The sequence below is a fragment of the Melanaphis sacchari genome, unplaced genomic scaffold, assembly GCF_002803265.2.
Source record: "Melanaphis sacchari strain LSU unplaced genomic scaffold, SCAv2.0 Contig4_pilon_pilon, whole genome shotgun sequence".
NCBI lineage: Eukaryota > Metazoa > Arthropoda > Insecta > Hemiptera > Aphididae > Melanaphis > Melanaphis sacchari.
Window position 1 is genome coordinate 9,809,921 of NW_020271335.1, and position 25,769 is coordinate 9,835,689.

The window sequence follows — 25,769 nt, forward strand, 5'->3', positions numbered from 1 at the left end:
TTCAAGATATACATTTATTTAACCAAAAAAATGATTTTTATTCCATTAACTAACGTTTTGATTATTTCTATCATTTTAATGATGATGATTTCCTTTCTTAATTCATCTCAAATAAAACCAACATTTTATCGTAAGTATTTGAATAAAACATTGTCTTAGAAAAATATTTAACGTATATATTACACATTTTAATACTAATTAAATATAAATTATATTAATTTATTTACGTTATGTTGTGGTTACTTTACATTTTTAAATTAAATAAAACTTCGTTATCAAAATTTTTCATGAATAATATTAAGAAGTAAAATATATAAATATAAATGATTTTTTTTTCATATACGACCATAACTATAATACATTATGAGATTAGGTACTATATATTAGTATACTTAGATAATATTCTCGAAATTCCCTTAAAAATAATTGCTTAAAAGTTGAAATAAAATAAATTAATCTATGATTTAAATAATAACTCAACTGTTTTATTAACTTTCCAGAACTTGTCGATCATAAAACGGATAAAAGTTATGATATTTATTATTCCAGGTCAAAGAGAAATTGTAAGATCTTTAAAAATAATATAAATTTTTTCTATTTGAATAATAAATAATTTTATCATATCATATTTAATTTTGTTTTCGTTTAAGATAATAGTTTGATATTGTTTAAAATAACCATAATATGTAGAAATGCTTTTACCCTATTTTAACTTAGTATTTTTTATAATCATTTCCATATCAAAGGCTAAATTGAGTATATGTTTATAATATACGATACATAGTTATTAATTTAAAAGTATTTTACGGGTCATTTTTTAACGATACGACATTCAACGATTGAGTATAGATAAGTAAAACAATTTTATTTTAGCGCCTTGGAATACACAACCGACCATCCACAAACATACACCGTAGGTCTACCCTTTTTATGCTATTATTAATCATAATCTATAATTATTGATTAACATATCTTCATCATGTTCTAATGACTAATTTTCACGTGTAAAATGAGACCATCTTAATGTAGTGTTTAACTCCTGTATCAAACTGTGCAGTAAATTATTATTTGACTACAGTTAAATAAATAAAGAACATAATCAAATTTGAATATTATAAGTGGTAGTATGTTTTCAGATGAGATGAAAATGACCGTTTATCAATATTATAACACAATACACAGTAAGTTAACAATCAATTTTTAAAATTATAGCTATAAACTTAATAATTAACTGATATAGTAAAGCCAAAAGTATAAATGCCGAATTTTTTTAGTAATTTCTTCAACTTCAACTACTTTGAGAGTAATTTCTTATGGGTCTAGTTGACACTAATAATTTACTTGTACTTATTATCTTAATAAATAATAAGGAATAACCAGTAAAATTAAATAAATAAATAAATAATAAAAACAATAAGTAGAATATTAACAAAACAAATATTTTTCTTAAAATACATTTTGTTATTATGTTTTAATTCGAAAATAAATAACTATAGATACTTGAAATTTACTTGTACATTTATACAATTTTTTTCAATAATTTTAACATTTTAAAAAAATTTTGACTTTTTGAAATGCTTATTTAATTATTATTATAATTTTTTTTTTGTTATATATATAATGCTATTCTTTTGTTATCATAAGTTGCTATGAAATTAAATTTTAATAAAATTTAATTTCGATTTAATTTAATTTTAATTTTGGGGTGTAATAAACCTCAAAACATTAAAGATGCAATAAACCATCAATATACTAACAAAGGGTTAATATTAAATAGTTTTGGAGATTGAATTGTGTTTGTCATTAGAGAAACAATAATAATAGTTAAAATAATTTATATTGATAATATCACATTCATTTGTTTTTAATTTTTTATGTTTTATTTATAGATATAAATGCCAAGCGTAAGTACTTTTTGATTACAAAATCATATTTTATATGTTAAAAATTATTTCAACATAACAAATATTAAGAGTATAAGAGATAAAGTAACCATGTTACTTATCAGTTTAACAAACAAACAAGAGGGAAGCTTTATTATTTTTTTATTTTTAAAAAAATGTGTAAAAATGTACTTAAATATATGATATAAGTATAACCCCATTACTATGATGAATTATTGTCTCAACTATTGAAAAACTTTAAAATTTCATTATGTTAATGCTATAATAAATTGTTTGTTATATAAGTGTTTAACGTATATTTCTATACAAAAACGTACTTATTAAAGTTTTTATACTTGCATATTGTGAATAATTAAAAACTCTAAAACCAATGGCTTTTGTATATATGCACAAGTGTACGTGCACTACTTACTCAATCGAAGGCCAAGCAGCCAAGCGATTATCCGCGCAAAAATAGTGTATGTATGTTTAGTAATGCGATAGTGCATTTTTTATACCGAGTACAAATTAAAACAAATCAAAACATGCAACACACGTTTAATGGAATTTAAGTGCACATTTATTGTTTTCAGCAAATTTCCTAGCTTATTTATTATAATGTTCGTCAGATATTATCGTAAATTCAAAACAACAATCGTGTTTCTGTTTTTCGGTGTTTTCTATCGACATGGTAATTAAATATTCATCAAATTATTAGTAATTTAATATATTACTCGTATATTTGTTTTTAATTTTTAAAAGAATTCAGCACAGCAAATATTTCAATACAATTTTTTAATAACCTCATTAGAGAATAAGATGGAAATAAAAAATAAATGTTGCCTTAGCATGAGAAGTTTTAAAAGTTGAACTTTTTTCGGCCACTCGGCCTTTAACTTGCACCAAAATTAATTCTACGGGATTGTACTGACAGTGGTAAGGAGGAAGCCTTACTACTTCATGATCCATTAAGAATGTCAGTTTATTTGGTTTTATAATCGTTAATTGGACTTTCGTCTGTAACTCGGTGAGTGTTTCTAACAGAAAAAACTCTATGTTTTTTTCTTGCAAACATTTTTGAAAATCTTCCTTTTGGTTATTTTACTTCGGATAGTATATAAAATAAAACTAGTAATACGATAATCAAATGGTTATTATTATAAAATTATTGTAGTTCTTAAAAAGCCTAACTGCTGTTAGTCTGTATGCAATGAGCCTGAAAAACAACAGGCTGTTTAGGAAAATAATATGTAATTCGCAAACGGGCTACTCCATTGCAAAGATATTAGTCTTTTTATGGATTAATTATCCATATGGCCTACGACATCTATATGTACAATATTATATATAGTGCTTACTACATAGGTACGATACTGCAATCTTCTTGTTAATTAATATTGATTATTAATTAAATCATATAAAATAAAATATTCTTATTTATGACTTATATGTATAAAGAAAAAAATGTATATAATATCTGTCGATGCTTTATTGTATTTAATTTATCTTTGTTATATTATATATTATTATATTAATATTCTATTTTATTCAGGAATTCCTTCGCTAAATGTCAAATCATTTGACATTTATGAAAAAGAATTAGTTGATTACTGTAAGTAAATTATTTTAATGCAGTTCTAACAAAATTATTGATAGTTTTTGAATATTTTATGTAAAACATAATTATAAATCGTTCTTTTGAACTGTAATAATCATACAATAAAAACTAATTATTAAAAGAAATAAAGCCATCCCATTGGAAAAATAATTTTTGGCTGATTGTTTAAAATGTTTAACATTTCTTTAAATTTTTTAAGTTCATTTTTCTTTGTTTATTTTAAAGATATAAAAGTAGTTTTATTAGTTATTTATATATAATTGAAAAATATCCAACTAGATTCGATCCAAAAAAATAGTTATAGTATTTTCAAAATATTTGAATGTTCCTCATATCTAAAAAGTATTAAACTAATAAGAGATTCGTTATTAGACGTACGTATTTTAAATCCTTAAAGTACAAATAAAAACATATAATTATATAAAAGTTTATAATAGATCAAATCAATGTACTTGAGCTCCATTAATTGGTTTTAAAAATTAACTAAAAAAACTTAGAAAATAATAAATATTCACCATTTTTACTCATATATTTATAAAACTAATTTAAAAATACCTTCCTATATATTATTATAATATAAGATAAACTATAAAAGAAGTTAGACAATCTATTTTGAAAAGCACTTGTATTGTATTTAACAATAATGCGCCTTTCTTCCGAAGGTAATAGCATTCGTTAACTAATATTTAATATATATACACAGATATAAATCTGAAGACAACTCCAGTACACTTACATAACCCTTTAAAATTCCAAGTACGAAATAGCAAGGCTATATCATGAGAAAACTCCATGTCCAGCATTAATAATCAAACTAATTTATTCAACATTTGAATAATATAATTAAATTAATTGAAGGGCCTATTCGAAATAACTAAAATTCAATAGGTTAAGTAATATTCGAAAACCTTTGATCCGGAAGTCAATATTATTCCATAAAAAGTAAATAATCTAAAACCATCTTCTAGTCACGAATAACACAACATATGTGAATCAATATTTTACTCAGAATATTTAGGTATGGATACATAAAAACTTAAATTTCTATACTGACGAAAATAATATCCAATAAAATTAAAAAGTAGCTCTAACAATGTTTAAACAACTTATTAACAAATTTATTAGACATATTTCATATGTGTCTATGTTCCTATATGGTCGTGCTGCGAAATTAAAAATGATGAATCGAGGTTGAAGAATACTTTAATTGGACGCATTATTAATACCTAACCTCAATTTTATGAAAGAAAGTGGTTAAATCAATAATATTTGAGAGTTAGTTACTTAGCCAATTCTGAAAAATGTGTTAAATGTAAATTTATATCTAATTATTTTGAATAATATAAATTAATGTTTAATTATTATTTAACGAATCGACAAAATAAATAATTTTTAATTTAGGTTCAGAAAATTATAATTATCCGGAGCTTGAAAGTAAATACTTAATTTTGTTAATTAAAATTATAATTATAGTTCTTACGAATTGTGTAAATAATAATTCAAAGATTTCAATGAAGATTTTGTTAAAAATAATTTAGATAATATTAACTTAAATATTATTTGTCCCCATTATTTCTATTTTATCAAACTTAGATAAATCACTAGCTTTAGATCAAAATTCTATTACGGCTCAATCTACAACGAAAATTCAAATTTGAATATTACCAAAATCCTTGATTTCGTTTATAATGTTGGAATAAGATGCTCAATTTGAGCTTAAAGTAGCCCTATTACCGTTTCTTATTCATTGCTGGGTAACAATAACTTTATGCTATATTAGAACCTATCAGTTATCGGCTATCGCTATACATATAATTCAAAGTTTATCAACATCAGATAATTCAACTATTCTTTATGTAAATAATAGGCAATTTTTACCTATAAATGAGTTGAACATTAAATTCAGAAAACAATTAAGTTTAAAACTACTAAAAGAAATATCAGACGATATTTTCCCCTTAATTTGACCTTAAAAATAAACACTTAAACTAGTACATAGAAATTGATTTAAAGAAGTAATACGTACTGTCAATCTTACTACCCAAATCTAGACAGATACTTCCCTAGTCTAAACTGGCATAAGGCTTGTAGACTGTACTTGTACATTGAAATCAACTCAACTACGAATATTTCAATTGAATATTTATAACAGCTTTTACACAACTTATTACGTACTTAGCTCCAAATTTAGCGTCCTAACAAACCTCACTTATCTTGATCTCGACTATTGGAAAATTCTAGCACGCACGCGGAGATAAATTATTGTTTAAGAAGTCAATCTGAGCAACTTTTTATTGTCCACATTTATCCTAGCAATAATAGATTTATAAGGGAGAAGTTACTTGATAATGTAACGAGTAACGAATTAACCAAGACTTGTTAATAAATTTGTATTTACATTTATATGTATTTTTTAAAGTTAGAACAATACACAAAAATAACAACACATAATTATAGTTTACAAAAAAAAAAAAACGTTTTAATAGGACTAATTTACGTAACTAATAATAATAACTTAAATTCTTATTTTAGCTAAAAATTATTATTCAACGTTTTTTAAGAATCTATTTACTAATTTATTCAAATGTTTAGGTAAGTGATCATAAACATTAAATTTTTGTATAAACATTTTTTTTTTTACAACTTTAAAGTATATTAAGTTAAAAATGTTTAAATATACATTTATTTATTCATTTCTGGAGAAAAAACTCGATTTAAAAAAATTTACTATAAATATAATAACAGTTGTTGGAAAAATATAAATAAATAAATATGTAAACAGTAAAATAATTGTGTTTAGCAACATATTTAAAAAAATTTAAATCTGTTTAAGTATATTTGTCTCATTAAGATTAGAAAATTATGAAACGAACATAGTGATGTTTTGAGATTGTAATATCTGTGATTTTAATGAAGGGTTGAAATAGTTGAATAATTTGATTATTTAAACTTATTGGATTTTTAATATTATTATTATTATTATTACTATTAATATAATTCTAATAAAGCAATGTACACCAATCAGGGTATCACTATTATTGTTATTAATATTAAATATTTACCTTAATTATTAATAGAAGCGCTAAATTCCACAAACACCAACAATTATATACCCTCAGCCAACAAAACGAAATCAACTCCTGATGTAGATATTCACAAGCTAAAATTATCGCTGTACAATTTTATTTAACTGCATGCATAAAATGGTAATCGCAATAGTTATTTAGCCAACTAATAGTTTTGAGCATTTTTTTTTTTTATATATATATTGCTTCTTGAATATCGTAAAATATTTGTTCAAATTTTATGAAATAATTTATGAATATTTATCTTTAATAACTTGAGTTGTTTGTTTAATAATAAGATACTTATAACGAGTAGATGTTAATACTTAATGATGCTTATGATAGTAATCGAACTGTACTGTAAATATACGGAATTTCCTTACTTGATTTTTCTGATTACAATTTTCATACTTCATTTATATTTTCAATAACAATTTGTACCACAGTGAAATTCAAAACTTACTATAGTTTTAACTAATAAAATTTTCTTTTTTAAGTTGTACATAAATTGTTTCTGTTATAAGTTAATTGTTGAACATTCGAAGCAGATAATATAACTATTGTATTATTGTAACAGTACATTAGCTATTCTATTTACCCAAATTTAGTAACGAACTGAAAAAAAATTGTAATTTCACTAAAGTATTTGATATAATACAAATTAGTAAGTATATAAAAGTACATTAGTATGGTGCTTAATGTTTCTGAGGACCAGTGGTTATTGTACTTCTACAAATGCTGTGTTTCGCACTATTCTTCATGATGTCCTCAATTCTCGTTACTTTTCTCCTGGACCAGAAATCCTATAATTTGAACACAGTATCATTGTTGAGTTTTTTTGTAAAGTTGTTATTATCATTGAAATGTAATCATCGGATCATGAAAAAGCCATTATAATTAAATATAGCTCACTATAATACATATATGTTGGATGGATTGAACTCGGTTAGTACTTTTAAACACTTAACAAGTCATAGTATAATGATCAATTATTGTTTATGATCAGTGCTCGAAATGGAAAATTTTCTGAACCGGAACGCTTTTTTTTGGAATAGGTACATACCATAGAATTGGGGGCTTAGGTATTTTTTTTACGAACCGGAACGCTAAAAATTTTTTTGTCGTGAACCGGAACTGCGTTCCGGTGCGTTCCGGTCCATTTCGAGCACTGTTTATGATATAATATTTGGCAAAAAAAAATGGTATTCACAAACAAGAATTTACTATAAAATATATGGTTATAAATTCTGAGAATCATGAGCCTAATACAATACTGATTATTGAAACTGGAATTGAAATCGGTAAAAATAATATCGTTATTTTAAACTAAAATTTAAATAGAAAAAATAATAACCAATAATTAAAACCGAAATCAAAAATATATATTTTCAGTTTCAAACCCTGCAAAAAATCATTAAGTATTAAAGTGAATATATTTTTACAGGGAGTGTACAGGAAATTCTTAGTGAGTAAATCTTTCAATTTGAATAAATTTTTTTTTAACAAAGCTTAAAATACAAAAATATTTCAAAATGTGTCCATAAGCACAACTTTTTCTTATTTTGAAATCTTAATTGCTTATAAAATATTTATTTACTAAAATATAGTAAAAAAATATGCCATATTTTAATAATGTACACAGTAAATACATTTTTAATTAATTTTATACAAAACGATTATATCTAAGTAATTGATCATTACGAAATTCAATATCTATACCTAAATAAATCGATATAATTAAGAATAATCAATGATATTTTTTCTAAAAAATGTTATTTTAATTAACGCGCGGAACTAGGAATTGTATCAAACAATTAATAATTTTTTGAGCGTCATCTTAATAATGTTCGACAATATCTTAAAATAATTTAACAAAGTTAGGTTATTTATACTTATTTGGCATGTTTAACGTTCTTATATATTTCGTAACTTTTAAAATCGACAAAAATTTTTGAAAAATTGTTTTAATGACCTAACAATTTACATAAATAATTTGTCTCAGGCCTCGGGCTAGCACTTACAGAATTAAACGTAGAAATATTTTATTCTGATAAATTCAAGGGTAAAATTAAGAACGAAACATTTTTTTTTTTATAAAATATGTGTTTTGAATTATCTAAATAAAGTAAAAGTAGCATAAACAGATTTATATGTGATCATTTTCAATTTTTTCCGGAAATAAAAAATATTAAATCAATTAACCAAAAGAAAAATGTATTGAAATATAAATTCATAAAAGTATAAAGTGAATATTTTTACAGATAATTTACCGTCAGGTAAGTTAATTATTCAATTTCTTGAATATTTTTTTTTTAATCTAAAAATACGAAAATACCTAAATATAAAAGTTTAAAAAAACACAAGTTAATGATAAATTTACTATAAATTAATATAAAATATTCATAATCGTTTTAAATTAATATATTTTATAACTACTATGTTAATTTATATACGTTTGAAGTAATTTTATTATGCACAATGTTATGAACATAGTACCACCTAACAAAAATAATGAATCAATTTCCCCAAATGAAAATTTATTTTGATAATTTATGCACGAAAAATCGTAATATGTGTGTTACTTTTAGTTGTTATTAAAAGTGTTACAGATTTTTTTTTAATACAACCATCAACTCATTAAAAGATTTAGAAGCAACGAACTTTTGTCTTTGTCTAATAGACGTGTTCTTTTCCAACGTACTGAATACTTTTTGATAATACGACTATAATGCAGTGATAAGAATTTTGAAAATAGATTTAAATTTTTTATCAAGTCTACTTGAGTTCAACTTTCCCATATTTTTGATTTTTTGATTTTAACTTCTCTAAAAATCAAACTTTGTCAATTTTTTTAATTACCTTTTTTTTTTAAATATAACTTTTTTTAAATTTCGGGACATGTAATTAAAAAAGTAGGAAAATCAATCTTAAGTAGACTTAGCAGCAAATTCAAATCTATTTTCAAAATTCTTATCACTTCATTAGGTATATTGGAACAAGAACACGTCTATAATCCTATGTATTGGATAAAGACAGAAAATCACCGCTTCCAATTACCTTACCAATGATCCCATTGATCCACCTGCACAACAAAATACTTTGTTTGAATTATCTTCACATAGGTCACAAAAAGCTTTATCGCCTTGGCGTTTGTCGTATTGCCATATTCAACTTTTAGAACGATAACGCATTTTTCAAAGAAAAAATATTTAATATGTATAACACAAATATTAATACTACATTACTACACTATACGTACCAAAAGTGAACACAGATACAATAAGGCATGGGACAACTTTAAAATCACCAAAAATGTTTAGATAGTTAGATAAAACTATACAAGTCATACGAGTACATACATAAACGCAATGCAATAAAATTGGCGATAAGATAGCTTTGTGATTGTTTATGCTTTAATCTTAAAACCAGTTTAAATACTATTATACTTATAGTTCATGTTTATTGTTTATACCTATATACAATTATACGATAAACAGCTGAATCTTACTATATTTTAAGCATAACTTATAACTATTCATAACATTTTTAAATAATAATAGGTGAGTAAGTAATTAAGGGCTATGCAATTTTTATTATTAAAATAAATAACTAATTATTAGAATATACAGAACATTATATTATTATAAATAAAAATATTTAAAGTATATATGAATTCTAAATTGATATGCAATATTTACACGGGTATTAAACACGGATATACACGGCCACACGGGCATTAATATATTTTTTGCCCGCGTGCCCGGACTCCGTATACTCGTGTATTCTAATACCCTAGACCTCTAATTTATATGTAAACGCATATTTCAGTTCCAGCTTCTCTAGTTTCAATAAAAAAAGCTTTGAGTAAGACGTAATCCAACCTTCCATATCGTATAAGACAAATTTAATTAGGAATTAAACAAATTACTATCCTGTGTATACTTCGGCCATCGATAGAACGCTACTGCGCGGCGTTCAGAACTCGTTCATTCTCACCTCTCACGTAATCCTACTACAGAACCTGCCTAAACGCTGACCGCTATCGCCGATACAGGTCACCGTGTAATGAGTTAAATAAACTTATGGTGTTGAGTAAAATGGGAGAAATTTGGGAACGAAACCGCGGAGCTCGTTCATTTAACATATTTAGGATGCGCCAAAGAGAAGTGTTTTCTTAATAGCCGGAGTATAGTGAAGACATTTAAAACAATTTATTTTATTGAGTTTAATAAATTATATTTTATTTGATAACACTAAATTAACCAAAATTATTTTTATAATTTTAATGTTTAGATATGATATTGTATAATATTATAACTGGACTCTCTTGTATTATTAAACTCAAAGTCATCATTTCCCAATGGCTGTATAATAAATGATTATTTTAAGTTACGTATGTTTTATTTTAGATAATCAATGTGACGGAGTACCCAAGAAACCTAGTACAACAAAAGGTTCGTTCTTTGTAATTATAAACCAATTTAATAAATTTTTAAATCATAAAATATCCATCTTGATTCAAAATAATCAAATGTTGTTATAACTTTAAAGAGTTTACAGTTAATTGTATCAAATAATTAATGGCTTAACATTTGTAATAATAGTAATAAAATCATGGTTTATGTCTAAGAGGAGTAAGTAATAATTGTTGTCTGTCTATACGTATTTAATATGGGAAATATTTATAATCTTATTATTATATTTTAATCTTTCGATATCAAACAAATTTTAATTGTACACTTTGATTCAAAATAATTACATACCTAATAAATATGATATGTTTGGTTAAATGAAATAATTGATAAATTAAAAAAGAAGAGTAATTTTGTGACCATGGCTGTTTTACACTTTTACTAGATGTTGTTGAATAATTAATACAGTTATTCGAAACAGTGTCGCGGTAAAAATATCGCAGCAAAAATGTCGCCAAAACAAAAATGTCACTGGTAGTAATAATATATCGCCGTTGTCACCGACATGGCTCGCAGTTTCAATTTTCATTAGATCATTAGTAAGATTAGATTAGATTAAAGTACTATAATTAGTAATAATATAATACATAAAACTCTGTGAACACATTACTAACTAATATTTAGTTCAATGTTGAGTTCTTGTTATACTTCTATCTGGATTTTTATCGATTTACTAAAAAAAGAAAAAAAGCTTAAATCGTCTATAAGTTGAACAGTATATTGCTGACATTAAACCTCCGACAAAGAAAAAATACAAAAATTCTGCAATTCGATTTAGAGCCATAGGTATGTGGGGATGATGAAAATGGATCAATCAACGACCACCTGCGTGGAATTTTATATAATTTTCAACATCAAATAATATTATCAATTAATAATAAATTAAACCCGTTTAGCTTTTAATCGTGGAACTACGTCGGACCGAGGTGTGCAGTCACGACGCTCTTATAACCAACCTAATCGGGCTGCCTCCCGTCCGCAAAGGCGAACGTGTTCATTATACACTTGTCATTACTCATTTGTGCGACTTTGCGTTGCTGTGTACCATTTTTATTATTATATATAAATATAAATTATTTAACGCGTTGTTCGTCTCTCATCGTTTGAACGGATTATTTTACGTGAGCTGGTCGCTAGAATTATCAATCTCCGTAGTTAGTTTTCTCATCAAATTTGGCCACTTTTGCCATTTCAAACACACGCCGGGTACCAATATATGTATATTTTATTTTCTTAGTATTTACTGATCAAATATTAAAATATCAGAATTAATAACAGTTTAATACTACTTATTTATCAGTTAATTAATTTTGAAATTAATTTTGGTTTCGTTATTTTATATTTTAGCCTTAACCCACGAACAAGTTATTGAAAAAATAGGTTCGTGAATTATTATTATTTAATCAGTAAACAATACGTATAATGTATATAGTATAATTAATTATTAACATTATTCAATATAAAATAAAAGTAAATCAAAAATATAATTCAATTATTGTAACGACTCATGCAAATATTGAAAACCACTACCGACTGTTTGGTGAATAGGAAAGTAGCTTCAAATTATAATAAGTATTTTAAGTACAGATTATTTATATAATTTAAAAATTCTAAAACATTAAATCCAAATAATTAATTTAAAACTGACCAGCATGAACGTGCTTACTTTATTTTTATAGTAAATCATGTCTAATTATGGTCTAATTATATTTCAGAAATCTCTATATTTTATCCTCTTCTCCAATTTTCCTAGATTTCCCAATTAGTCAAATGACAAACTATGCAAATCATCATGTTCCCAAGTTATGTTTTGAATATATAATTTGCGGGTCACCTGCTCAGGCACCGTATCATCCACGCAATTATTTGTAGTTGTGTTGAAAATAATGCTACTACGTCACTGTTCGTTTAATATATAATATTAATATGTTAATTGAATCGACTTTCTGTGTGAATAAACAATTAGGTCTTGATTTAGATATAATGTTACAAACTGATTATCTAAAGGCAAATTGTCAATCGACCTTAAAATGTATATAAATGTGTTTGTAGGTACAGGAGTATGATGCACTTTCATTCTATTATTATAAGCTTACTTCGTGATTTAAGTTATATTAAAATAATATGATAAACATTATTAGAGCACGTAGCATTAATTTAGAGAACAAACATTTAATGAATAAGCAACTTTATATGAAAAAGGATGCTATACTCTGTTTACCGAGAGAACAGGATCACCCGACTGACGGAAATATGGATGCTTCATCAAAAATCCTATTTCTCATCTCCGCCGACTAAAAATATTTCATATACGTAGTAAGTTCAAATAAGCTGTCATCTGTATCGGCAGTTATAACACGCTACGTATCATATCATTGATAATTATTTAATAATAATCTATTATAGTTCAAAACATTTTAGTTAATTAACCAATTGATAAATATATATAAAATATATGAATACACGAATAATAACAATAATAATAACTAGTATTTCTTGAACAGACATTTTGAAAAATAACAAAAAAAATATTCTCACAAATACTATAAAAAAAAAAAAAAAAAAAAAATGATAAAATGTAAATTATTGTACATCGATCACTGCTAGAGATTAGTAATGCTATGCGGAATATGATTGAACACTACATAATATGATAGATCTCAATCGTTACAATAAAACGCGACACTTTATAACTTGCCATCAATTTAAAGTTTAAAGTAACAGGTGATAAGTAAGCAGACTATATAGCCGTCAAGTGTTGTAATGGGGAAGAACGACGAGTTTTCGTTTGTCGCGCAGTTTTGATCTCTCGGCGAACAGGGTATATACTATTATATCCTACGACTCGTATAAGTAATATTAATAAATAATGTACAGCAAGTATGTATCATAGGTTAGGTTTATCATAGTATTACATTATGTATGTATCATAATTAAACAATACATGCCATTTTTAGACTACTAAGAAACTGATATAAATATAATTTTAACAGATGAAGTATTAAAAAAAAATGAATTAATTATGTTTTATAAGTGTATACGTAAGTGTTTTAAAATATATAAATATGGTGTGGTCAGGTTAAGATGTGGGTACCATTTTTTTTTTTTTTTTTATACAGGTTCAAGAAGTATACTTTTGTTAAATGTTTTTTGTATAAAAAGTTTTTTCAAATTACAAAATTGGCTAATGAAATGCTGAAATTTTATATTTACGAATTTCTGACGAAAAAACGATATTGGCCCTTCACTTAGATCCTATCACGGCCTCCAATCAACTGCAACACCACTTAGACCTCTTAGAAATATGGTACAAAGACTGAGGAATAAAATTTAACCAATCAAAATCTCAACACTGCACTTTTACATTAAGACAATGAATCCCCTCCTATATACCTGAACTACCCAAAATGTTCATTATCTTGAATTATACCTCGACCGTTTGACTAACCTGAGCAGCTCACATCAGCAACAAACGAACCTCCCTAAATAACAGATCCTGACTACTCAGATCTCTTTTCACTTCAAAACACCTCAAATTAAACAAAAAAATTCTATTTAAACTCATTTGAACATACGGGATCCAACTATGGGGATCAGCCAAATCCTCCAGTCTAAACCGTATACAAATATTTCAATCTAAATGTCTTCGTCAAATCACTTAAGCTCTTTACTATGTAACTAACCACACATTCCATCAAGATCTTTTCGATCCCTCGCATCCAAAAATCACCATAACTTCGTATAAAAGATTTCATTCCCGTTTGCAAAACCACCCAAACCCCTTCGTCACCGACCAATTAAATCTTACCATCTCTGGTGATCCCGGTAGACGATTAAAGCGTAACTGGTGCCGTGACCTATTAGATAACTAAAATCAACTAAATACGACGACGAGGTACCACCAATGAGTAACCTCTTCACTTCAGACATCTTTAACAACCACAATAAAAAAAAAAACAAAAAACTTACATCTCTTATGCATATTGTAAACTGTTTTATAGATTGTGTATTACAAATATTTACAAATAATCTGTTTTTTTTTTTACGAAATTTTAACTCTGCTTAACTTGTATTTGTAAATATCCGTTATTGTTAAATAACTGTTTGTAAATAGATAGACAAATAATCACTATTTATTTTCATGATTTGGGTGAAAACCAAACAAACTCTACCAAATTAATAGAATTTTTAAAACGTTTGGAACATTGAGGTGGAAAATTTTAAAAATTTATTAGGTATAGTTAAAATTAATGACTGCAAATCAACACATTTTAATTTTAAATTTCTAGAGTGTACATTTTCATTAATCATTAAATCATTTCGATTTTAGAGTATAAGTTAAACATGGTTATAATTTCGTCAAAAATAGATTATTCGTAAATATAAAATTTTATCGTTATATTTAATTTACCAATTCATAATTTTTAATATAATTTGAAAAAACATTTTATTCAAAAAACGTTTAAATAAAATATTTAGCTCAAATCTGTAGAAAAAAAAATGATGTGATTTAAAATTAAAATAGTTTGTATTTCAAGGCTGTAAGGGTTAATAATAGTATTGCTCTACTGCTGTGTTTATTATTCTGAAATAATGAACATGGTTAATTAAACATATTATAAAATAAAATATTCGTTAGCTCTTTGCTTATAAAAATTTTATGAATTATAAATTATATTAACAAAAGCGCGTGTAATCTAATATAATAATATGTCATATTTTATTATTTCTAGTGGTATTAAAAAAAGGAGTGGCTGAATTAAATGAAAAAAATGGTAAACTTAAATTTACTATTAATAAATCAATGTTTCGTAAATTTATAATAGAATAGAATAGAATAGACTTCATTTACTTAAAAAAAATTGCTATTAATAAAACCGTGTTTTTTTTAATAGAATTTTTAAATATAGACTAAAACATTGATTCTTAACCTTTTTGCAGTCACAGACCACCCAATGATTTATTAATTAGAACTATAATTTCCAAACTCTTTTTAAAAATTACACTTTCCGATACAATATGAACTGGTAGATTCGTTTTTATATAATTGGAAGGATTGAAAAAGGGAATGAGTTGCAAGCGTTACGGTAAAAAATTTACCATACTCATCTAGTGGTATTGTTTTAAAGACTCTCTGATCAAAAAATAAATTAAATCTTTTAAATTTGCAAAATCTAATAATTATAAAGAGGATATCACTGTGTTTTCTTCGTCTTACATACATACAACTCATACAAGTATATAACAAAAAATTTGCGTTCAGTAGAATTCATTACGTGTTAGCTTTAATATAATAGTAAAATTTACCTATTTTCAAACATAATTTAATTATATGATGTAGCTAGGCATCCCATAGACTTTCATTAATATTATAATATTTAAGTAATTTTAAGCATTTTAAAATTATAATATTTTAAACATTTATAATTCACTTTAAAAATTTAAAATGATAATATCAATTAAAGCCTATGCGATTCTTCAGATTATATTCTCACCTATAAGCTTAATAATATGTAAATTTTACTCTGAATATTATACCTAACAACATAAAATGGATTCTGCTGAACGCAAATTTACCATGTTGAATGTATATAAAACAGTGAAAAAACATGCGAGTATTACGTCCTCTTTATAATCATTGCATTTTAACAAATTTAAAACATTTTATTTTTTATGTTTTTTTTAATCGGATGGTTAAGAATACATTATTATTAAAAACATTATATACTTATTAATACAACATTTATTATATACAATTTAATATAATATAAAATATTATAATTCTGAGTTCCTACTATGGTCTATGATTACAATAATAATTTTCGCTATTTATAAAATAAAAATATTAGTCCCATAAATGGTAAAAATCTAAAAATATCTCAATAGAAAGTTATTACTGAAGAATTCCTTTGAATTTCACTTATGTGTTTGATGTGTTTTTATCAACTTTTATGAGAACTAATGTAAAATTTCTAAATATTGTCATTTGTATTTTGTTTTATCAATACATTAGCAATGTTATTATGGAAAATATAACCAATATTGTCCACATATTTGACTAACAACCAAAGATTTTTTCCCCTTTGTCTGGCTTACTTATAATCTGAAAGTCTTTCCCAGTAATAAATGACATCCAGACTAACGTACCAACAATAATTATTTATAGATTTATAGTCGTTTATTAATATTTTATAGTATTATTTAATTTAGGTACATATAATTGTATGCATTAAGTGAAGCACATCATATTATATATTTTTAGGAATAAAAAAACAAGAGCAATTACCAACAAGTAAGTATTTAATCCAAAAGTACGACGATCGTGACGAAAAGAGAACGATCGTCGGCGGTCGGCACTCGTCCGGCGTGACTTATCATCTTTCCGTCACAACTTAGCCTTTATGGAGTTGGTGGAGGAGTTGACGATATCGCGTCTTTACCCTTGGAGGTGGTTGTAACAGTGCAGTTCGGTCGCTGCGGTGCCTATACTTCGTACTGGCGATCGTTGCGTACTGTGTCAACTTAATATAAAAAACTACAAGTTTCGATTTTTGATAATATTAAAATAATTTTAAAATAACCATATCGTCCATATAATAAACAATAAAGAAATCAATGATAACTAAGAAAAAAAATGGTTTTCTTTTATTAGGTGCAGATATAGAAAATAGTAGTAAATTCAATACTAAAATTAAAAGTAAGTTAATTAATTATACTACTAAAAATAGACGGGGTGGTAGGTGCGTGAGCACCGGTAAAAACAATATGGTTACCACTTCATCGTGTATGATCAATTCAACTGGATCATAACCGTTAATTGATTAGTACACTGAAAGAGTACTCGTTTTCTGTACCAGCTAAATTTCAACTATATACTACATTTAAAACAGAAAAAGAGGCTCAGAGATAAAAAAAAATACATTATTTACAATTGTTTAAATTTATGTAATGAAAAAATTGGTAGATTGATTCAGTGTTTTCTTCGCAGAGTGTTAGTTGAATAGAAATTGAGTTTGTGAAAATTATTTGTGCTTCGGTGTATTTTGGGTATTTGGTAACGATATAATTGATGAAGCGTATTCTTTGTATGTATCGCATATAGGGGCAGAATCTTTGAAGATAAGGAAAGAGTGGATTAAATTCGTGTGGCTTATTCTGTTTAACTGACAGCAGAACCAGATCTGTGTGAACAATGCTATGGTGCCATCGTTTATTAATACATAAAAGTGCTGCAAAAATTTAATACATATAGTATACATATTAAAAATAACATACCTATCGACATCGAGCGATTACAGGCTGTGTTGCATCACATTTGAAAATAAAAAATGATAAAATTAAGAATAATATAAGAATAGTCCACTAGTCTATTCCTGGTCCAATATCGTGTATCCGAATCCGCTGGTCTGTGTTCTCATTCTACTAGATACTATTCGTGTCCTATTGATTGACTCTTACTGAAGCCTCTGCTATTCTTTTGTCATATTATTTGTAGCGAAATATGTTATCAACCATGTCGTAGAAAGGCTGAGTGGCCTAAGACGTGTTATACTACTACTCTAAAATAATCACAAGTGGTTTACCTTCACCAAAGCTTTTATAATTTTAGCCTCTCAAAGTAATTTTATTTTTTTTAATAAATAAAATTATTCAAAATAATCAAATTAACTAAACATGTCCACAATACTTATTTTTTCAGAAAAAATACTAGACTTTGATAAAATAGACCTCTTAAGAAGTTTTACAGATAATGATAATAACAGTGAGTAATTCTAATAACATTTTGAGTAAAATATTTGATTCATGAACATTTTTTTAAATCACTATTGAATTTAAAACCTCTTGTAATAAAATAAAAATCTCATTAAAAAAAAAAAAATAAATAATTTTAGATCGTTAATAAAGAAAAGAAATAATGACTTCTTCTTTTTATTTTTTTTTAATATCGTTAATCTTGAGTGTTATTAATAGATTATTTCTCAAATGAAAGCTTTCTGTAAATATATACTTATTATTATCATAACATTTTCAATAATTAGATATGCATGTATTCATTCCTTTACCACACATACTAGTAAGTTATAATGTGCCGCGGGTATAGATTAAATACTGAAAATCTGAAAATGAAGAAAAAAATTTAATTTGTATTCAAGTAATGCAAAAAGTCAAAAAGTAAAGTAGAGAAATATCCTTCTTGGAGAATATCAATAATATCTAAAATAAAACCATTGACAACAATAATATATTTATGATAACGAAAATATGACTAAAACCACAATAACATTGATTTACTAAAGTAATAATTTAACTCAACTCCTATTAGCAAAGTATGATGAACTCAATTTAACACTTCGATAAAATCCGTGTGTATATTAAAGTTATCAACTAATATATGAATTTTTAAAGCATTAAATCATAATTTTAAAAAAACAAGGTTACAAGTGTTTGTTGAATGGTTAAGACGAAAACAACACTGTTCATTAATTGACATTGAATATAATGGATAAATGAAATGAAAGATTAATAAATTCAAAAATGTATTTATGAAAAGCTCAATATTGAAATTGATTGCTAGATTATAGCAACATTAAAACATTTAAAACTATTCTCAGATTTAGAAATATGTTTAATAGCGCTGAGTTGTAATATTTCAGGATTTATACCTTCGGAAATATAAGCCCTAACGTAACGCTAAACAAAATATAATATATAAAAATTCTCCTAAAATCATCTATCTAGTCATCTTCATGGCTTATCGCCATAGAATTTAGATTTAGATAGACCAGATTCATATTAACTAATGAAAATTATCAAATAAAAAATCGATTATAAATTATAAGATAAGAGAGGTGTTACGGAATAGATAAACAATATTATTATTGTTTTCAGAAGAAAACATGACTATTATCAACGATTTTATCGACGATTGGTTCAAAGGTAAATATCAACCATACATATATACAGAATTATTTTATTTAACTGTATTCGATTTTATTACACAATATATTATTTGAAAAAACAATTAATGATTTATGAAAATGGTTTTTGTTTGTTTTTATACTCAGTTTTTATTAGTAAATACTTTCATTTACTGATTTACATTTAGTTTACATTAACTTAACGTAAATGTTTATACAACAAACTTGTAATTCAGTTTAAATTATTATTACCAAAGTATTATTGGCTATTTTGATATTATAAGTGTTAAAGTTAACATTATCATCTTAGCCATTGGACATTTTTTCATATGGGAATATCTAGTAGAAATTTCACTTGGAGTTGCGAATGAAAATTTTTCTCAATTATACTTTCTAAGATTTTATATAACTGGGTAGGTCGGTTAGGAATAACGCGTTATTTTGATAAAATAGTTAATTTTTTTTAATTTTTTTAGGGGCTTAAATTATGTTAATAAGAATTTAATAATTACTGACGAATGATGATTCATTTTCCAAACTAACACATAAACGGCGAACGAATTCGAAAACCTTTGTAAATCAAAACGAATTGATTTATACCACTGTTAATTTTCTTCTATTTTCGCAAGATGAAGAAATATATCTCAATTGCATATACACACCTCGCAAGTCTAAAGTCTTTAACGGTACTAAACTACTATTTATCAGGGCCAAATTCAGACTAACTATTAACAAGATTAATAAACAATCTAGTGTAGTAATCACCAGTTTAAAAAATTAGTTATTTCGGTAAATTTAGACCTCACTTACTATTTTTCAAATTTTAAATATTTCAAAAATATGAACTAGCAAATTATGTAAATTAGTTTTAAAACTCTTGATTATTATTTACTATTGTTTTGGATAGTGTTTAGATTCGATATGATCAATATGTAATGTGCACGATAAAGATTTTTTTATAAAAAAAAAATTATAAAGTATACCATTTAATTTATAATAATAATATCAACAATATGTATGATACAAAATTTCATTATAGTAATTTTAACAAATGTAAAAGGACATTAATTCACTTTAAGCCATCGTACTAATCTATTTTTCAATAGTTATGCAAAAATTAGGTAGTTAAAAATTATTTCTATACCTATTTATTTTAGTCAATTTCAAAATTAATTTAAAATATTTATACATAATAAATAAATGAAAAATTTTGATTTTAGAAAATAAAATCATTGATGAACCTAAAAATGATCATGAAAGTACATGTATAAGTAAGCAATTATATTAATTATTCTCTGAAACACAAAGAGCTCAAATGAATAATATACTCATAAAATTTTATATTTTGACATTATTACTTATTAAAAGCATCGCGTAATTATAATTTTAAACAATAATTTGTAGTACTTCTTCAAAAACGTTTTAGTATTTTCTTATAAAATGAATTATTTATTAAATTCAAAAACATTTTTTTAGTTTAGGTATATTAAAAAATATCAACCAGTTTGATAAAAGAAATAAATAGTTTACTTTGAAATTGTTTTACTATAAATCATATGCAAATACGTATTTCTATATCGCAAAATTTTATTTTATTTATACGTTATTAATATTTTTAACACCTACATTTTATCTTGATAAAGTTATTAATTTATTAATCAATTAAAAATCAATATTCTTCTAGTTATTTTTGTACAAATAGTATTCTTAATTTGTTTTTTTATGATATTAATTTGTATTAAGTATTAACTGATAAAAAATATTGAAATGTGTAACATCATTAGGTATGTGAAGATATTAACTTAACCTAATTTCACTATACATATTTATTTTCGTTTATACTGACTCCCATTTTCCCAAGTACTTGATATTTATTTTATGTTTGAAGGTAAGTTCTTCAACGTGAATATTATCCTTGCCATTACATTCCTCATCATCACTCATCACCATGTGTTGATTTCTTTAAATCGTTAAATGCTAGTAGGTATCAGATGTCAACAACTGGATTTTATTAACTTTTTTTAAATTCCTTCGACTGGATTCATCAGTAGAATAACATCATCTAAAAATATAGAAATGTAACAAATTATTCAACGTAAATTCAAAAACGTATTAAATATGTAAACATTTTAGCCAACATAAAAATCATGAATAAACTTGAATTTAGAGCAACAAAATTGAGTAAGTTTTTCTACAAAAATGTTTAACTCTATTTTTAAACGACATTTAATTTATTTTAAATGTTCCGTTATTTAATCTTAAAATAATATATTCTTATTAATAATTTAATGATTATATTATGTTGTTAACTAATAAGGTTCATTCAGTGTATTGCACTTAGGACCAATTAAAATATCATGTTCATTATTTTGCAATACAATTTTCTTCATAGTTCTCTACCTATTAGCTATTATATAAATTATTAAAACAAATATTCTACGAAAACTATCCAAGATGACCACGAAATCAATTTAGCTAAATGGCTCTCAATAATTAACGTTTACAGGTAATCACATAAAAACTAGGTTTCTAAACAAAATCATAATAATAAAAAGAATAACAGGTGCTTGTGGAATAGATTTATTTATGTTATACAATCATTATCTGCTTATTATGCGTAATCATAATAACTAGAAATATTTATAAATGAGAAACAAATTAAAATTAATTGAAAACATTCATTCATCAAAAACATTGAATAAAAGGTATATTCGTGTAAATAATTTGAACAATTCAAGATCAATCACAATAACACGGACTTACCACTTACATAATTTTATTACATACGGTACAAAAAAATGTATAGTATATAATATATATTACAAAAGTAAATGTGTAAATTTATATCATTAAATACTCAGCTACTCTAACTAAACCGATTTGTATTTTCTTATATATTTATGATTAACTCTATCATAATGAATTTCCTTATTAATTACAAGACAATTAAATTTATCTTCAACGGGAAAATTAACAGTTTTTTTTGAAAATAATTTTTAAAAAACAATTTTTGAAATCCAATTTATAATGTCAATATGGCTTAGAAGCTAACTGAAGACTTTTAAATATAATCATGCCAAAAGTTTTGTACTACAATTTTACTATTACATTTTATATTTTTAATGCTTACCTGATAAAACTATAAGCTTTAGATGGAAAAATAAATTATTGTGACAAACATTTTTACTTCGTCAGCTGTTGTGTTGTAGCGTCTACATAATTATTTAGAAATAAATCATCTAAACATTTTTCTATAAAATTGTTCCAATTATACCAGTGGTTTTTATGTCTGTTATAGTGATTTTATTGCAATAGAAATCAACTCTTTATAATTTGTAAAATTATATACAAATATGTGCTTTCAATTTTACCCATTTTAACCACTAAACAAATACTAACAATTATTTACCATCTGATTTTTAAAATCTTAATATAAATATATTTTTAAAAAAAAAATTAATGGAATTTTTTAATACACACAGGTTACATAAGTAAGTAGATTTTATTTTATTTAATAGTGTTCTAACAAGCCAACAAAATTTATTATATTGCTTAAAATATAAAAAAAAATGTATTAATTTTTCGAAAAATAAAATTTTTATTATTTTGAATTATTAGTATATCCAAATTCATTAGAAAATAACTTAAACAGATATAAAGGAAAAAGATATAATATAAGTAAGTTCGGATAGTTTAATAATTTATTAACTATTTAACAAAATATAGACAAACTTGGTCAAAAAAACTGAAATATATATCTGTCAATATAAGACAGTATCTCATTTTAGAAGAGAAATGGAATCACTTTTTTATGTAAAAATATCAAATATATATCATTAAAAGGGTGAAATTTCTATAACTTGAAAATACTGGCACTTATATAATAATTTTAAATTTTTATATCCTAACTTTGATTACAGTTAAAAATTTAAGTAAGTACTAGTTTACTATTAGCATTATGGTAGGTTGATTTATTTATTTATTTTTTTATTTTTTGCTGAACAATTGAATTTATCATATTTTAATACATAATCATTGTAATAATAGGTGGTATATATTTATAATATGTAATATTTTTGTCAACTTTTGAATTAACTTACCGTAGAATAGTATGAATAAGATTATAAGAACATGATACAATAGGAAACAATTTAAAACTAATCTAGATTTTTTCAAAAGGTATTTTCGTTATACATCTATCGTGTCTTACTTTTAAGTAAAAAAAAAAAACTAAAGAATAATGATTTTAGTTATTTTTATGTAATTTGAAAATACTCCTCGAGGAGATGTGAAATTTTTACGCATAATATTAATATATTTTTTATGTAATATATATTTTAATAATAGTAAAATAAATTAATAGCAATTAACATTATACTTATAAAATAATAGGTTGATAGATCGTCTCCACTCCGATTAATTGTCATATGCAATAGTTAAATCATTGAATTTAAATAATACATCCCTTACAATTACTGACTCAAAGAAAAATTACATTCAACCACTACTTTACAGCAAAGAAGTTACCTAATTTCCCAAACTTTTTCCTAATTACTAAAAAAAGTAAAAATTACATGATCTCAAAAGTCATCTTTATAAAAATTTTACAATATTAAAATTATAATAAGTACATTATTATTATTATTATTTTTTTTTTTTATAGCGTTTGAAGTATCAAAGTTCCTCATAACTTTTTTCTTACAAAATTCCAAAAATCTCAATAATTAAAATTATTATAATTTTAATATTAAATAAAAAATGTTTTTAGGAGTATAAACCACAGATTTTATTTTTTGGAAATCAGAAAATTCACTCCCATACTCCTTAAAAATGAAACCAATGATCGGTCCTTCTCCAGTAGGAATGTCATTAGTTTATTGTATTTATTTATGAATGAATAATATTAATTAAGCCGTATTTTATTTTTTTAATTCAAAAAAATTTAGAAAATATTTGTACCTTAAGAATACATACCATATTTGAATCTCAATAAATTACATAAAATATTGTATAAATATAAAAACGTATTTTAAACCTTTGCAGAACTCCTTGGTAAGTAGGTATTTTTACTATATTCTTATTTCTTGGTAATAATACTCCATTAATAATTATAATTTTATATACCAATAATCAATGTTAATGACATTAAAAGAAAAATGCAATTATTATGAGTAAATGAAAATAATTGATTATCCAACTTGAAATCTTAATTTTATCTATATTTAAGTCATTATTATTAAGATCTAACTTCTGGTTTCTTCCTAACCACATCTCCTTTCACTTAGTACATTTTTATTTTCGCACGTTCCTATCTCAGTTTCAGGATATCTGAAATCAACCATCAATACTGCAATTTTCTATTATCCCATAAGTTCTTTCAAACAAAATATATTATTAGTTGCTAACACTACAATAGTCTTCGTTTAGTTAACTATTATTATTCTTTTATAATCTACGTTTACTATACTAGAATTTGGTTTAATTCACTGTTTAAATTGAGGGTAAATTGAGGGTTATTGGGTAATTGTGATTTATTGCTGTCAATGCTGTCATCGATTTTCTTATAACTAAATATCAATCTAAAACAACTTCACTCGTTTTTTTTTTTTTAACTGAAAAAGCTGTTGTTGGATAACTCTATGAAGTAGATTTAATGATCCCTATATCAAATTAATTTGTTGAATTCTCAATTCTTCTCTTTGTATTGATGTGATCTTAAGTTTGACAGACCATTATATTTTAATCGATTATGATACTTGCCATTAGTCCAATTCAATAACAAGCACCGTGTCGTGAATATTGACCTAAATAAA

The 25,769-nt window shown here is 24.6% G+C and overlaps 1 protein-coding gene across 1 annotated transcript; it reads left to right on the forward strand.

Annotated features, from left to right (window-relative positions):
• LOC112599228 lies at positions 1-24,732 on the forward strand. Its single transcript, XM_025346045.1, has 17 exons — positions 1-130; positions 501-563; positions 1,137-1,181; positions 1,890-1,904; positions 3,436-3,495; positions 4,903-4,935; positions 6,034-6,093; positions 15,772-15,813; positions 17,301-17,330; positions 17,691-17,735; positions 18,738-18,800; positions 19,928-19,975; positions 21,177-21,227; positions 22,090-22,137; positions 23,439-23,447; positions 23,575-23,634; positions 24,725-24,732. Exons 1-17 carry the CDS (start codon positions 31-33, stop codon positions 24,730-24,732), a joined length of 780 nt encoding a protein of 259 aa, XP_025201830.1. The 5' UTR covers positions 1-30.
• Positions 24,733-25,769: the final 1,037 nt, after the last annotated feature.

What these genes read in the sequence shown, in the direction of transcription:
- LOC112599228 (XM_025346045.1), top strand. Translation starts at nt 31, where the DNA reads ATGATTTTTATTCCATTAACTAACGTTTTGATTATTTCTATCATTTTA. An exon ending in AAAAGAATTAGTTGATTACT is followed by an intron (nt 3,496 to 4,902) that starts GTAAGTAAATTA and finishes TTTTTAATTTAG; the next exon opens with GTTCAGAAAATTATAATTAT. An exon ending in TACAGATAATGATAATAACA is followed by an intron (nt 18,801 to 19,927) that starts GTGAGTAATTCT and finishes TATTGTTTTCAG; the next exon opens with AAGAAAACATGACTATTATC.